The sequence below is a fragment of the Urtica dioica genome, chromosome 2 (genome assembly GCF_054948205.1).
Source record: "Urtica dioica subsp. dioica isolate 48M chromosome 2, U.dioica_male_clone48M_v1_H2, whole genome shotgun sequence".
NCBI classification, from domain to species: domain Eukaryota; kingdom Viridiplantae; phylum Streptophyta; class Magnoliopsida; order Rosales; family Urticaceae; genus Urtica; species Urtica dioica.
Genome location: NC_142757.1, coordinates 39,151,708 through 39,168,419, shown reverse-complemented (window position 1 = coordinate 39,168,419; position 16,712 = coordinate 39,151,708). Strand labels below are relative to the sequence as shown.

Below are 16,712 nucleotides of genomic sequence, written 5' to 3'. Positions count from 1 at the left end.
TTTGGTCTTAGGCAAAATTGAAAAAAAAATTATATAAAAAAAAAAAAATATATATATATATATATATATATATATATATATATTATAAATAAATTGGATATAGTAGTTTCATTTCCGACAAATATGAGGTCCTTTTTTTTTTTCTAAAATTTTAGAATTTTTTTTTTATATACAGTTTATGTTGATGTTAGATTGTGTCCTCCATTAATATTGAAATTACGGGTCCAAATGGCTATTTGGTCCTGGCCTAGAGGGAGACCTCGAAGCCTGAATGACAAACCCACGAAAGCAACGTTATGGGTCCAAATGGCTATCTGGTCCTGGCCTAGGAGACCTCGAAGCCTGAATGACAAACCCACGAAAGCAACACAAACTCAAAGACAAAATTTATGTTGCTTGAAGCGCTTGAGCTTTTACGCGTCGGTCGTTGACCACATAGCCTCTAAAGGCCCCGGGATCGCTCAAGTAGATTCTTTGGATAGGTTTATGGTATTATTTCTCGAAGAATAACCCAATGACCTCAGCGCATATGTGATTGCTAAAGGGAAAAGCATTCCACGCCTGTAAAACCTCAAGCTCATAGGAAACTAGATAACCAACAATTGGTTTGCAAGCAATCCTCCGGGTGTTCTTGCTCGAGTCACTGGACATCCTTAATTGTGGCAACATCAGTCTGGAAAGAAAAGTGTACAAAAAAGGTTAGCATTTGAATTTTTCAACCAAGTACCATGCTTATTTTTTATAGTCTTGAACTCTGAGTATTTAGGCAACACCGAGGAAGCAGAAGATTCCGACTACTTTGATTATTTCTACGAGTAATTGCGATTTCAATGTGCCTTATAAACTTTTGCTGAATTAATTATGCCAACAGTCTATTCTAACAAGTATCTTGCTGCTGTTCTCTATTTCTTCTTAATTACCAGTCATATTTTTTTTGGAGTATTTACATGAATGCCCCTTGAACTCCTACACGTGTAACCCGATACCCCTTGTACTTGAAAACCGTATATAACTCCTACACGTGTAACCCGATACCCTTGTACTTGAAAACCGTATATAACAAACCTCAAAAACCTGCATTATATCAATTGTAGTCCTTCCGTAAAAAATCTGATTACGGTGTTAAAAAAATTAAGGGTAAAATAATATTTTCCTTTTCTTTTTTTATTAATTTATTTTTTGTATTATTATGTTTCAAAACAGAAAACTAAAAATCTATCTCTCTCTCTCTCTCTCTCTCTCTCTCTCTCTCTCTCTCTCTATATATATATATATATATATATATATATATAGATATGTTTGTAGCCGTCGGACTGGAACAACCTGCGAGCTCGCCCGACAACCCCTATGCATCGTGTAGAGCTATGTGTCGTAGCTCCGCGTCACCGTCGAAGTCGTCACCTTGGAATCAGCCAGCCTCGCCTCTTCTCTACCATCGTGTCGCAGCCAGCCCATCAGCTTCGCCTCTTCTCTGCCTTCGCGTCATAGCCATCCTCGTCTCTTCTCTATCCTCACTTCACACCTCGTCTCTACCTTCGCGTCGTAGCTAGCCCCGTAGGGAGTCCCGAAGCCTCGCGTAACGCCTTCGACCTCATCATCTCCAAAGCACGCGAGTCTTCAAATCTTCATACACAAATATTTTTTCTTCCAAAAAGCCAGATAAACGGTGAAAGAAAAGTGGTTTAAATCGGAGCGGAGGTCGTCGCTGAGCTAGCTGAGGTAGGAAGAGGTAATCGACGATTATGAGCAATGGTGGACAATCGTTAAAACAATTGAAAAAACCAAAATTGAACCCTAATTCGAAAAGCCCCAATTTGATATTTCAAACCACAAACCCAATTACGATGATATTTCAAATCAGAGAGAGAGAGAGAGAGATTTTTTGTTTTCAGTTTTTAAACATAATAATACCAAAAAAAAAATTAATAAAAAAAAGAAAATAAAAATACTATTTTACCCTTAATTTTTTAACACCGTAATCAGATTTTTGACGAAATGCCTACAATTGATACAATGCAAGTTTTTAAGGTTTGTTATGTACGGTTTTCAAGTACAAGGGGCATCTGATTACACATACAGGAGTTTAAGGGGCATTCATGTAAATACTCCCTTTTTTTTCATGCTAGTCAAAGTATACTTCACCGCATTTCAAACTAGCTCTGTTTTCTTCTTCTGCAAACAGACAATATCCGAGTAGAATTATAGTTTCTAATCCTATCCGGCTCAAGGCCAAAGCAGTACAACAAACAAGTTACTCATCTTATTCTAGAAAGGTGACTTACATCCATCCGTAGTATAATTATGATTGATTTCTCATGAAGTCATCTTCGGATAAGAGGAATGACCATTAAAGAGACCAAGACGACAAAATCATTTTAGCAAATTCCTTAAAAAGAATCTGTTCACGTTGAATCTCATCGTTACGCTGCAGTGGCTTCATATGTCTATAAAACTAATAAAAGCTTGATAACATAAAACAGAACAAAGCGCTACATTCACTCATCAATGTCTCAGGTGAGGTTATCTCTTTTCGAGCCTTTGTTAACCAGCTATCGAATATACTCAGATGTTAAAAATAAAAAATAAAAATCCAATATTGATAAAAAAAAGCGAGCCATGAAATGAAATATAGCAAAATCTTACCGTGATCACAATGGTATGGAAATTGTTTTCACAACATTTTTCTTAGTATCGCAGTGAGAGCGAAGGTGGTTTTCGTCGATCGTACCAAAACCCGATAACTGGACCCCAAAGTCGTCCAACCTGTGGATGTCCCGGGGAAGAGGGGATTGCCAGAGGCCGTCCCACCATGCCGGAGGAAGGAGCGGGGTCGCGGCACACTGGTGGGCCTGTTTGTGACAGCTTAAAAGTCCCGCAAATCTGTTCCACACGTGTCCCCAACCGATTTGAAACCTTAAGCCTTGCCTCAACAGTTCCCCTTGGAAGCTGCTCAAGAATGAGAAGCTAGACTCTGTGGCGTTGTCACCTGATTAAAGATTTAAAAAAAACGAGACTCTTCAGGATTAACGGGACAAACTAGCATTTCTAGTGCAAATAATCCTTGTAACTATTGTGCGTGTGACATCTTGGTCCCTAACTGTTTACTGTGTAGTATTTTGTCATTTTCTTAAAAATTAAACTTTTTGTTTTTTATTTTTTATGAATTCGACGCCTAAAACCATACAAATATATTTATAGTTTAGATAACTTGATAATGGTATAAAAGAAACTGAGTAAATAATAATGTGACGTTAAAATACTGACTAAAAATTTAACACTTTAGAATATATATATATATATATATATATATATATATATATATATATATATATATATATATATATATATTATTGTGGTGTCCAGGTTAGACCCAACTAAATTTCACACGGCCTTGGAATTATTGACCCGGAGACCCCAATGGCCCCATTTAATGCGTCCAGAGGGAATCGAACCGGGGATTGACAAGGTCCCCCAAGAAACAATAATTTTGGATATTTAGAGTAAAATTTTCGTTTTCATGTCACTTTTTTTTAATATAAACAAATTATCTGAATTCTAAAAATATTTTAAGTTGTATAGGGGTTCAATTTCATTTATATAAAAACTAATAGAAAAGGAAGAAATGCTACAAAATCAATAGTTAGATAACCATTTTGCTCCAAAAATTGATTTTGGTATTAAAATGTCACCCGCACAATAGTTCACTGACTATTTGCGCTAATTTTTATTTTAATAAAAAAGTTATATAAATAACGACTAAAACGAGAAACAGAGTTTTGGGCATAGAAAGTACTTAAACTGTTGGCAGCAGCAAGTGCTGCGATTAATTGAGCATAGGTTGTTCCGACTCGCCTGTGAGCCCCGGAGACAACGGCGTGCTTTGCTCGTGATGCGAGAAAGAAGTCCACGAAAGCGACCCACCTGGGCGCGGGTCCCCAATCTTTCGCTCTAAAATCAGGGCCTTGCAAAACATTGGTGGGCTTTGATATGTTTCCTCTAAAATGCTCGTAATTAAAATGAAGAACCTGATGAAAACACAAGTAACTGTCCACAGCTGAGAACTTGATAAATTTACAGCTCATAGTAGCTGATAAAATGAGTCCGAACAAAGAGTTGAGGATGTTTATCCAACCAAATATAATATTAACAAGCATAGCTCTGAAGATCATATATCATGAACAGGTTAGAGACGAGAGCGGGCTTATATCAGTTATCAGCACCTCTACTCCTCCAAAGGAGGAGACAGGTTCAATACATGCCTTATTTTAAAAACGACATAATGACTGGGTTAAACCAACATAATTACCTCGGCGAATTTATTGAGATCAGGAGAAATGCTCGTTATAAGAGAGGGAGTATCTGAGACCAGGACCACCCTGGGTTTCGAGGTCAGGTTAAGATTGCTCGTCGCCTTCTTAATGCACTTCAGCGCTGCCTGCACCGCTCTTACAGACCTGAAATATGGGATGCACAAACCTGCATTATTCATCACTCAACGCCACACAACACAGCGCTTTTCTATTTTTACAGAACATACAATTTCTCGAAAGAATTAGAGTTATTTCTCGAATAAGCACGTGATAAACATATACATGAATTATATACAAAAGTAATAGATAATGCAGAGAGAAGGTGAATATGCCCATGACAGAGATCACTGGTTCAAATCCTGGTTGCTGAATAACAATCTTTAGAAGAAAAAATAAAGCCAGCAAGATCTTAGTGTTGAATGTCAACAGCTAGAGCTCAAAGCACCCTCCTCAAGAATCCAACAGAATAAAAGATTCTATGACGTCGTAAAGTTTGACGTAAATTTGATTGGAGAAATATGAGTTTAGCAGCAGTACTTGTTCATAAGCATTCTCATGTGCAGTGATACATCGGGATCACTTCCGCTACGGAGTACCCAATTTACGGCTTCCTCAATGCTCTTTGAAGGAGATATGAGCACTCTCATCAATTCCCCGAATACATTTGGGCGTGATTGGAGAACCTCAGTCTGTCCAAAGAGATCAGAAGCTACACTCCTCATCTCAGGATACACATTCTTCAAGAAAAACTGAATCGCCACAGCATCCGTTGTACCTTGAAGCCTGAAACAAGCGCTTATGGGGTATTTGTATATGGTAAATAGACATTAAGAACAAGTTATTTTTTCTTCTGTATTTACCATATTATGGGTTGCTTCCATGCCCTCCAGTTGCTACAAAGTACATTTGTTTGCATCGGCTTCTCAAAGTTATCAGTCCTTATAACAAGCCGTCTTTTGTGTTTTTTCTCACATTTATTCCGTCTCCATAGATGTTTGACCTCTTTCAGCGTAAAGGAAACGTCAGAATAAGATATGTAATCTCCAAATGGGAATTTTTCCCTGTTGTCACACAACAAAGATATCAGCAGAATCACAAAGAGTGGTACAAATGCGCTGTTTTTTTTCCTTCTTTCAGATTTCAGGTCCGCTGGGACCATAACAAGAGCCTAAAAACCTAAAGTAGCAACATAACAATAACAAACGATCATATACGACAGGTCTAGCACCATTTAATCTAACAAATCTACCTTTTCTTTTCTCTCCTAATTAACGAAAAACTAAATATTTAAAAAAAGAAAGGCTTGGGAAAGAACCAATATGCCTGGTTTGCCCTATGATCAGGGACCGGTTCAACATTATGCTCAACGCCGCGGCACTCAATATTTTGTACATTTCATTCCCCAAACCTGCCTCTGAAGCTTTACCCAGAACAAAACCGTGCCGGCAGAACTGCTCCGGAGGAAGATTACGCACTCTCGAAGCACCTGAAATCCCAAATAAGAAAGCTTTACGCAAGGTTCAGCCAAAGTAATTACACACCATGCCTCAAACCTCGTGTCGAAGTTCAACTTATCTACTGTGCTGAAAATTAGTTGTCCCATTTGTTCTTGAAACCAGAAACAGAAGCAACTTTTTAATCTTTTTAAACTATTCAAGCTCAAAACTACCATATAATGAATGTTTCGCATATTAAGTCTCCATTTTTGGAAAATGAACTGAAACAAGCGATTCTGCCAAAGTAACGACAACAAGCCTTGCTAAAGAAACCTTGTGCTGAAGTTCAACTTATCTACTATGCTGAATAATATCTCTTGTTTAGTTATTGAAATTTAAGCTCAGAAATACCAGATAATGAACGTTCCACACAAAACTAAGTCTCTGGTTTTGGAAAATGATATAGAAACAAGCAAATAACAAATTCACACACATAAAACGAAAATGAGTACCATTGAGACCGAAGTGTTGATCGATGACCCGTCGAACCCTAAGACTTTCCTTCCAAAACCCTAAACCCCGCCCAAACTCCTCTCCCATCTCCTCAACCGTCGCGCACGGCCTCCTCACCTTCTGACTCGGTACCGGGGACCGAGTCCGGCTCGTTCCGGCCATGAGATCACCGGAATCTGAAACCGACCTCTCCGTGGTGGAGGCGGGGACGGAAGGAGGATCGACCGGCCTGAGGCTGAGCAAGAGCATACCGGTGGCGCCGAATACCGCGCAGACCACGACGAATGAGCGGATCGGAATCGCAATCGAAACCCTTCTCTTTCTCGATCCGCCATGTTTCATATTTTTCTCTAGTTTTTTTCTTTTCCTTCTTTCTGATAGATAGCCAGAGAGATCCGTGATGGTAGTAAGCTGCTGAACTAGTAAAGCTCACATGTCAGTGGTGTCACTCACAAAATGAAATTATTATTATTATTATTATTATTATTTTTAGGAAAAGAAGCTTTTATTTAGTAAACAAACGAGTAAAAATATCCGCGCGTTGCTGCGGGAGTTCACCTTTTTCACAGTAAATAAATTAAATAAATAATAAAACGATAACGCACATAAAAAATTAGCTGTAACTTTTATATCTAGTTATCTTCGTATAAAAGAGGTTTACAATAAGAACATTACGATATTAATACATATACACATGTCAGGAGTTTTACTTTTGATAGTTAAATTGTCTAAATTTTTATATCGTAAATTGAATCAATATAGCTAGTATTAGTATGATAAATGACGATTTGAATTTCCAGAAATATTAAAATTTAGTGTCCGAACTAATACAACACCTTTTTATTTATTTATTTATCATATATCCAAATATATTTGTTTTAATATATAATACCATCAGTAACTCGATATGATAAATTAAACCATTCAAACAACATGTCAAAGGAAAAATACAATTACATACATAATTTATATAAAATTTTGGCAATGGGTAGACATTCAGTTAAGACAGAAAAATAAAATTATATAACACACTATAAGGTATTAAGATATGATTATCTTGGAGTATAGCCTAAACATGTTCATCAAATTGGATTAAAGGCAACCTACAGACATTGACCTTTATATAAACAAAATAAAACTCTTAGTCACTATTTATGATATAATGATTTGTGTGTATATTTCTCAAAAAAGGATATTATAATTGTTCAATTATAAATATAGACACTCTACCAAATAGTCAAATAATTGAAACGTTAAAATTTCAAATTATCCGGCGCTTAATTTTTTTATTAAATTAGACAGGAGTTGTTATTACGCTCCATAATGACAAATGATGAATATATAGTTGGTATATAAAGTATCTACTTATAAACCGCTTTCCGGTATATTTCTAATTATCAAAAGAGTATGTAAACAGTATATAGCTTTTTTAGTCTAAAAAAATCACAGACGTGTCGTCACAATTTAGTATTTATTTAATTAAAAATATGTCTATTGATAAACTCTTCAATATTTCTATTTGCATATTGTTTATTTGGATCTTGTTTAATGTCTAGGGTCATTATTTATAAATACTTGCTATTTGAAAAACTGATAAATATTATTTTCAATTGTATTATTTTATAAAATAGTCTTCGGTAAACATTATTTTCGTAAATATTTGTAGGTAAAACTACTCATTTGGTAGTTGGTATCTCAGTAAAAATATTAGTAGCGTACTTAGTTTTTTTTATTTTTTGGTAGCGATTATACTATTATGTGTATAGGTTCCAGTTTTGTTAATTTGAATTTTTAATTAAAAAAAATTAGCTAACGATTTCGATAATCATTTTGGAAGATTAACTTAGATAAACCGATTTTTTAATATTCAAGAAAAAAAATGATTATTGCATATATTTTTGAACTTAAATTAATCTTAACTACTGAGTATGTTTTAAATTAGTTAGTGACTTGTTAATAAATTAATAAGCTTATAACAAATATTTATATGTAGCTATGAACACAATTATTAGATGGAAATAACTATTTTTGGTCAACTTAATATTAAAATCACCTATATCACATTATTACCTTTTAAAAAAAATCAGGTCATTACTCGGCTGAATTTAATTGGCTAATTTTGATTATATAATAAATTTAATATGCATTTAACTAAAGTTTTCATCTCTAATTAAGTGTCTTTCAGTAAAAACATAACAGTACTTACTTTTATGTATTTTGTTTGCAAAAGTATGTACAATTCTTTACTCATCGTCGATTTTCAAAATTTGATTGTAAAATAAGTTTTTTTGTTTAATATTGATAATTTATGTCTTGTGAAAGAAAATACCACAAAACAAGATATTTAAAAAGGAACAAAATAAAAAGGGAAAATATCAAAACTATCACTCGTGTTTAATCGAAATGCGAGATTTATCCCCTCTATTTATAGAAATATCAGACATATCCCTTTAGTTTAATATAAATGACATATACCTCCCCTAAAAAAATGTTATATTACAAATATCACCCTTTTCGTTTATTTTTTACAAAAAAATAATTTGAACTCCCCAAAATACCCTTAATAGAATAAATATTTATTTACTATTTTATTAAAAAAAAAATCAAAATCCCTCTTTATAAAAAAATCCTTAACTTTTTATAAAGAAATTTTTTAATTTAATTTTTTTATATAGAATAGAAAATAAAAAATTATTTCATTAAGGGTATTTTGGGGAGTTCAAATTATTTTTTGTAAAAAATAAACGAAAAAGGGTGATATTTGTAATATAATATTTTTTAGGGGATGTATATGTCATTTATATTAAACTAAAGGGATATGTTTGATATTTCTATAAATAGAGGGGATAAATCTCGCATTTCGATTAAACACGAGGGATACTATTGATATTTTCCCAAATAAAAATAATAAAAGTGCATAAGACAAAAAAAAAAAACCCCAACATACGTAGGTGGACGAAAGAAATAATGGCAATAATGTAATAATGAGCTTACACGAAGTTTAAGATTTTTTTTAGTGGACAATATAAATACTGTAGAAACTACAGAAACTACAGTAATAATGCACCCCCAATTAGTTATATAGGATAATGTTTTGTGTGCTGAAAGTGTAGGGATAACAGGAGGGGGAATAACATTCTGCCAAGTGACATATTGAATTGTAAAGCAAATTTGACTTAGAAGATGGGCATGGGATATTCAAGGTTCGAGGGCAGTGAGTGAAAGAGCATGATGAGAGTGTCGATGAGACGTGTCGGATGTCGTCGATGAGGATACGCGAGCTCGGTAATTGGGGATGTTGTGTCGGGGAGGAGTTGTACTGCTGAAAGGCAGTCCGAGTGGATAGCTGCTCGATAAATATTGTAGGTTCGGCCGAGATAAAGGTCTTCCATAATAACGTAGGCTTTTGCCATGTCAAGAGCAAAGGATGCAAACACTACCACAAACTGAAGTTTCAGACACAAAAACTTTTTGACGCAATTTTTAGTATTACAGACGCGACAAATCGCATCTCCCGGAACATTTATCCGCTATTTATTAAATTTGTTTGGTAATAGACGCGACTTGTCGCGTCAAAAATAAAAAGTCGCGTCTATATAAAATTGGGGGAAATAAAAGGGGAATATTTGCCTCCATGTTTTTTTGCGTTTAAGATATAGATGCGAGTAATTGCGTATGTAGGGTATAGTCATGTCTGTAGGTTGAAAAAGAAATAGACACAACTAATTAATGAATTTTCGGCTTATTTATAAATAAAACTCATAACCTAAATTTAAACCTCCCACGTTACCATTCTCTCAAGTCTTCCGCTCCGTGCGATGCTCTTTCCCAAAAATTGACTACCATCTCCACACCGCCGTGATTTTTGGTGAGTGTCTCTCTCGTTCGTTCTCTCTACCTCTGTCACTCTCTTACTCCCTCGTTCCAAACCCAAGTTTCACTCCCAACCCAGGTCCGACGATTCCCGAAAATCCAAAATTTCTTCTCCGCTCGTTGAGGTGAGTTGTGACTTATAGACGTGAGGATCTGGGATGTAGATGTGCATATTATAGACGTGACTTTATGATATTTTGTATTTTTTTTGTTATGTATATCATATGAATATCGTATGACATATGTATGCGGTTTATATTAGTTTTTTTATGAGATATTTACGACTTTTATGATATCATATTTATTAATTTATATGTATTTTTGAATATTTTAAATTAATTCAAGAAATAATATATAAAAATTAATTTAAAAGAAAAACAGAGATTTAGAGGCGAGTAATCGCGTCTAAAACAATTCCTGCTTTCTGGCGGGAACATGTTTAGATGGGACTAGTCGTGTCTGTTGCGTTTCACCAATCTCGATAGACGCTAGAAACAACGTCTATATATCTCCTGCAAAAAGAAGGGAATTATTTGTGCCAGCTTAAAATAGACATACAAACGCGAGATATCGCGTCTGTAAATCGCGTCTATAGACATTCAGACGCGACCGTAGACACGAACATACAGACGCGACCGTAGTCGCATATGAAGTCGCGTCTATTACTAAATTAGATGCGACTTTGGGAGCTTTAGACACGACTTTCCTCTAGTCTAAAGTCCTGTAATGTCCTAGTGTAAGATTGGCGCAACGTGGGAGACCTTAACGAGACCGCCAGTGGTGCGTAGCAGGACGCCGAGGCAGCTCCGGTTGGTGGCGGAGTCGATCGCTGCGTCTACTGTGATGATAGTTGTGGTTTTGTTGCAGAGTGTATTTCAGAAAGGATTTTCTATTGCAGGGGCAGGGTGGATGAAAGCTTTTCGGAGTTGCTATTGGGCTCGGAGATCTTCAAGAAGATGAGATGTCCACTCGAGTAAGAAGCAGGGGTTGAGGCGTGGCTTTCCGTGGATGATGTCATTGCGGTAGGTCCATCGAGACCATGAGAGGGCAACAAAGAAACGGAAAGAGTCGGGCTCGAGAACATTAGCTGCGTTGGTGAGGAGGCTGATTCGATCAGAGGCGAGGCGTGGATTGATGGCGTGGTCAAGGTCGTAGCTTTGCCAAAGAGCATGGGCATCGAGGCAGGTCCAAATGGCGTGAGCAGTCGTCTCGGTAGTGGAGCTGCAAAAGGAATAAGTAAGATTAATAATAACATTTCATTTTGCAAGGGCATCGCTCGTGGGGAATAAGCCATGGTTGAGTTTCCAATAGAAGGTCTTGATTTTTTGTGTGAGTTTGAGTTTCCATAAATATCTTCACCATGGTTCCGAGGGGTTTGAGCTTGTGGATAGAGAGGGCTGATTTCGGGTGAAGGCGAGATGATAGCCACTTTTGACATAGTATTCTCCATCACGAGGGTAGTACCAACTGAGATAATCTGGGGTGTCAGTAGTAGGAGTGGGAATGGTAAGGATGAGGCAGCATCCTCAGGATCCAAACTGGTCCGATAAAATCGACAATCCATTCTCCAAGCGGAGGTCTGCAACACGGATATCATCGGAAAGAAAAAGGGTTTCAATGAGGGAAAAGGTAGAAGGTCAGTGTATCCATTTATCATATAGAACTCGAATATTTTCCCCATTACCAACTCTCCAACGAGAACCTTGGATGATGAGGTCTCTTCCCTAAAGGAGGCTGTGCCAAAGATGGGAGCTTTTACTGTGGATTTTAGCTTCCATGAGTGGTGTTGGGGAAGTAGCAAGCTTTGAGGATTTGGGAGGTGACAGAGGCTGGATTGCGAATTGTCACGCCCCGGGAAAGGTGGGGTGTGATTAGAATATAAAATAAACTAATATACTTTACAAAACTAACCCACGGTGCATACTCAGTTGATTACTTTACAAGTCCAAAGATAAAAGAAAGAAAACAGAAATATAAAACCAACCTTCGACACTTGATAGTCTATCCAGCGAAAAACCTTCAAACTCTCGACCACACTTAATCCCGAGGTCTTCCTAACCCTTCTCCTTCTCACATCCTGATTATAAGAAAAATTTGAGGAAATAGGGGTGAGCCTGAGGCTCAGTAGGTGCTATAGTAATGGTTTGATTTTTAAAAAAAAGATTTTCGAAAATAATACTTACTTTATAATAATAATATTCTTGTCCCGCGTAAATCACCATACACGTACAAGTATAATAATAGTCTTATACGTGTAAATCACCATACACGCACAAGTATAACTTGCAGGAATGTAAATTGCATGAATGTAAATGACAGAAATGTAAATGACGGAATGCTGATGCTAGAAATGTAAATGCAAGAAATGCAATTGAATTTAAATGTGCATCTACGCCCATTTAAACGTCTACTATTTCCTGAGCCCCTGTCAACATAACCCGTGACAGTCCTCTGATCAGAATGGTGCACTCTCCACACCCTTATATATATACGATTGCACTCTCCGCTTCATATATATACGTTTCCGGCTCTATCAGGATATACAAAACATTTTCTTTCGCAAATACGGGATATATGTATAATATCGAAAATATTCTCAACTTCATAATCGGATATCCCGAGTTGAAGTTCCGCCACATTTTGAAAACGATTCTAGGTTTCGTGGCACGTTCACAAACATTTTCATTTCGAAAATAATATATACTTGAGGCAAAACCATAAAATCAGGAGAGAAGGGTTATAATAACCTACCTCGAGAGTAAGCGTCTATGTCGCTCTTCCACGAGACGTTCGCTCGTCTTGTGAACCCGAACGTTCACTAAAACCGAGAATCCAGACGTTCACTTACTCTGTGAACCCTCTAAACGACTTTCAGTCTTGAGTCCTATCACTGTAAATCAAACCGATCCTGAATCAGAATCCTATGAGTAGTCCACAATACTCAAACTCAAACGTACGATTTAATAATCGTAGAACCCAAAGACATATCCAATTATAAGGAAACCAAGTCCTCGGAACAAAGCCTCAAACGATACGAGAACGTGTAAACTCGAACGAGAAACTACGATAAATCTCAAAACCGAGAAATAATTCTAATAAGCAAGTTCGTTCTCCTTTGAACGAATCTAATCTCATTTCTATAACGAAAACCGAGAAATCAAACATCAAACTAATGTCGAGTTTTAATCCAAAAACTCATAAACAAGTCTCAAATACATTTCTGCTTAATTTCTTGAAATCCAACAAAACCCGTTCAACAACAATTCGGGAATTAATATCGTCGTACAACATAACCAACTTTTGAATTATTACGTATCTGAGTTCAACGAGTGTAAATTCTGAGTTCTCACAGTAATTCTCAAATTCTCACTTAGCTCAAAAATTAAATCCAAATACAACCCAAAGAAATTTCCAGACATCTCGATAATAAACTCGACCCGGAACATATAAATTAGTCATTTACTTATAATCTCCATATCACAACGAGTCCAATGCTTCCGCGTAGAAGCATCAACTCCGAACCTGTGACACGAGATAATCCATTAATTCAGAATCACTAACATTTGTCCAATACCTCGATGAAACACTCGACCCCTAAAATTTCTGAAACTCAAACTAAAAAATTAGAAACCTAACCATCCAGAAGTTTGAAACCAACACGCAGCAAAACCTAACATCGATCGGACCACTCGCACCCAAATTTCCGAAATTAAAATTCCAAATTTTATGACCTAAGGGAGATATGAGGTTTCCCTTACCTCCGGGTATTGACGAACACCGGCGAGGTTCTCGCCCTCTGTCTCTTCCTCGAGCAATTCGGCCGGAAACTGTGAACGAACAAAACCCCAAAAAATTCAAATTTCAAATTTCAGTTCATCCTAGAAATTGTTCTTCAATTTCGGGCAAAAGATGAAGAAGAATTTCGAAATTACCTTAAATGATTGTGACCTTTCTGCCTCTTCTTCTTTTCCAAAAATCCGACCACAACCATGAAAAGAAAAGCCCCAAACTTTGATTTCGAAATACCCTCAAAATAAGGACAAACCTCCGGCGAGAATCTCTTTCTCTCGGCTGACCCACGGCGCGCGCAACCACGGAGAGCGCGAGCTCTGATCTCCTCGCTGGTCTCTTCTTCCTCCCGCCCAATGTATCTCACTCTCTATCTCATCGTTTCTCTCTTTCTCAGTCTCTGATCTCCCGCTCCCTCTCTCTCTCTCGGTTACTTCTTTTTCTCTCCCGATTTTCTTCTTTCTTCTTCTTCCCCGTTCTTTTCTTTTTTTCTCGTTTTTTTTTTCCTGGTCTGGTGGCTACTTTGGTCGGCCAAGAGATAATCACAAATGAAGAAGATGATTCCTTAAGGTAAGTGGTAATGTTGACGTGGCATAAAATGAGTGGATGAAGATAAGGCAAGAGATAAGACCAAGAGAGCATATCTTCGAGAATTACAACTCAGCCCTTCTTTGTAAATTCTCTTCAAATAGGTCCTGAAAATTGTTACAATTATATCCTTCATCGCCTAATTATATAATTAAGTCCGTAACCGATGGCACTTTTAATTATATGTTTCAAACCGATAATTTTCTCGTTCGTTCTCGATTAATTCAAATATATTCAAGGTTTCTCGGAATTAATTCTCGTCCTTGAGAATTTATTTTCTTAAATTAAATTCCGGAATATCTCCTCGGAAAATAATTTATTATACGAAACGAACTCGAAAAATCCTTTATTTTATTCCGAGATTTCTCCTTACCTTAATATATTTCAAATCCAAAAATACTGGAAATACTTCTTAGAAAATTAATTTACATAATTTTCTCGTCCTTTGATTAACTTAATTTACGACATTAAGCTTAAATTTCGAGTCGCTACACGAATGAGCCCCCCATGCTTGTTTGACAATGAGAACTTAATTGAAGGCTTCAAGGTCGCAAAACCCGAGACCACCGTCGATTTTACTCTAACAAATTAATTTATATGTACATAATGGATTTTTTGGTGTTCCTCGGTAGAGCTTCACCAAAAACGGACAAGAAGACGGTGTATTTCTTTGATTAGGATTTTGGGAAAGCAGAAGCAACTCATGGCGTAACTAGGTATTGCTTGCACTACGGATTTGATGAGAATTTCTTTGTCGGCTTGGGAGAAGTCAAAGGATTTTCAGCTCCTAAGATTGTTCCAAATGCGATCTTTTATGTGCTAAAGAGAGTTTTTTTGGAGAAGCCGGAAAAGGCGGGGAGACCAAGGTATTTTTGTGGCAAAGAACCATTCCGGACTTGAAGGGAGTTGGCTATATAAATTTGGTGGTCGATGCAAACAGATATTCCAAAGCAAAGCTCAGATTTTTCAAAGTTGATTTCTTGGCCTGAGATAGGGGAGTAGGTATGAAGAATGTCTCGGAGGGTGAGGAAATCATTGTTGGTGGCTTTCAAAAAGACAAGGCTATCGTCGGCAAAGAGGAGGTGGGCGATTTGAGGACTCGTGGTCCAAAGGTTAGACCATGTATTAGGTCGTTGGTTTGCATTTCATGGAGAAGAGAAGAGAGGCCTTTGACACGAAAAAGAAAAAGGAACGCGGATAAGGGGACACCATGCCAAAGGCCGCGCGGCTTGGGGTGATATGACCGTAGATTGAGCCATTGAGGGCATAAGAGTAGGACACCGTCGTGATGCAATTCATAATTTCTTGTGTCCAACGATCATCGTAACTTAGAGGTTTCATCATGGTTTATATGAAGGACCATTCAATGCGATCAAAGGCTTTTGATAGGTCAAGTTTAAGGGCTGAATGATGCCCATTTCCGAATCTGCCTAGTCGCATGGTATGCAAAGCTTCGAAGCCAATGATAGCATTATCGAAGATTTATCGACGTTTGATGAAGGCGGACTAATTTTTGGAGATTATGATGGGCGTGATGGTTTTGAGGCAATTGGCAAGGCAAGAGGAAATTATTTATAAATTACGAAACAAAGGCTAATAGGTCGGAGATCTTTCATGTGTTTTGGATTGTTAGTTTTGAGGATTAGGCTTATGAGAGTATGATTGAATACTTTCACAGACCAATTGTCATTCAAGACTCCTAGGCAAACTCGAGTGAGGCGGCAGCTAAAGAAATCCGAACACTTTTGAAAGAAATTAGTTAGAAAGTCATCAATTCCGGGGGCTTTATAGGAGGGCATTTTGAAGTGGAGCGAGCGGATATCGTCGGGGGTGAAGGGCTGGAAGAGAAATTCATTTGTGGAGGGTGGTATTTTGTGTTGGAATTGATCTAGGGTTAAGAAAAACATTTAACGCTTCGAGCAAGCAGCGGAATTTAAAAATTTTCTTTTAAACAAGTAAAACGATTTTACTAACCTAGACAAAGAGCAAGCACATGTTTACATTATTAAAATTATCTAAAAGCAATTACACGTTTACTAACCTTTGTGAAGCTTGAACTTTGAGAAGTCTTAAGAAGGTTGAAACGTTCGTCTCCCCACGCATCTCGTCTTTCTTTGTTCTTGAGTAACCACGAAAGTTTCTATCACATAAATCACTCGAGGTAAGAAATGAATTAGTGTGTGGGCACTTTTAAACACGACGA

General features: G+C 36.9%; 1 protein-coding gene and 1 long non-coding RNA gene across 6 annotated transcripts; both read right to left on the bottom strand.

The window, feature by feature from the left end:
• Nucleotides 1-559: 559 nt before the first annotated feature.
• Nucleotides 560-6,706, bottom strand: LOC149404681 (uncharacterized). Of its 4 annotated transcripts, none has more exons than XM_089607017.1 (8): nucleotides 6,259-6,706; nucleotides 5,634-5,796; nucleotides 5,171-5,371; nucleotides 4,848-5,093; nucleotides 4,307-4,454; nucleotides 3,794-4,025; nucleotides 2,644-2,986; nucleotides 560-673 (listed from the first exon to the last, which is right to left on the bottom strand). In XM_089607017.1, exons 1-7 carry the CDS (start codon nucleotides 6,599-6,601, stop codon nucleotides 2,649-2,651), a joined length of 1,671 nt encoding a protein of 556 aa, XP_089463143.1. In that variant the 5' UTR covers nucleotides 6,602-6,706; the 3' UTR covers nucleotides 560-673; nucleotides 2,644-2,648. The 4 variants fall into 4 exon arrangements, with proteins under 4 accessions (XP_089463143.1, XP_089463146.1, XP_089463144.1 ...); XM_089607020.1 differs by lacking the exon at nucleotides 560-673 and adding an exon at nucleotides 1,246-1,714; XM_089607018.1 differs by lacking the exon at nucleotides 560-673 and adding an exon at nucleotides 1,987-2,172.
• Nucleotides 6,707-12,025: 5,319 nt separating this feature from the next.
• LOC149404680 (uncharacterized) lies at nucleotides 12,026-13,959 on the bottom strand. Of its 2 annotated transcripts, none has more exons than XR_016295445.1 (4): nucleotides 13,891-13,959; nucleotides 13,596-13,654; nucleotides 12,884-13,016; nucleotides 12,026-12,209 (listed from the first exon to the last, which is right to left on the bottom strand). It is a non-coding gene; the product is annotated as an uncharacterized LOC149404680 (long non-coding RNA). The 2 variants fall into 2 exon arrangements; XR_016295444.1 differs by lacking the exon at nucleotides 13,891-13,959 and adding an exon at nucleotides 13,769-13,881.
• Nucleotides 13,960-16,712: the final 2,753 nt, after the last annotated feature.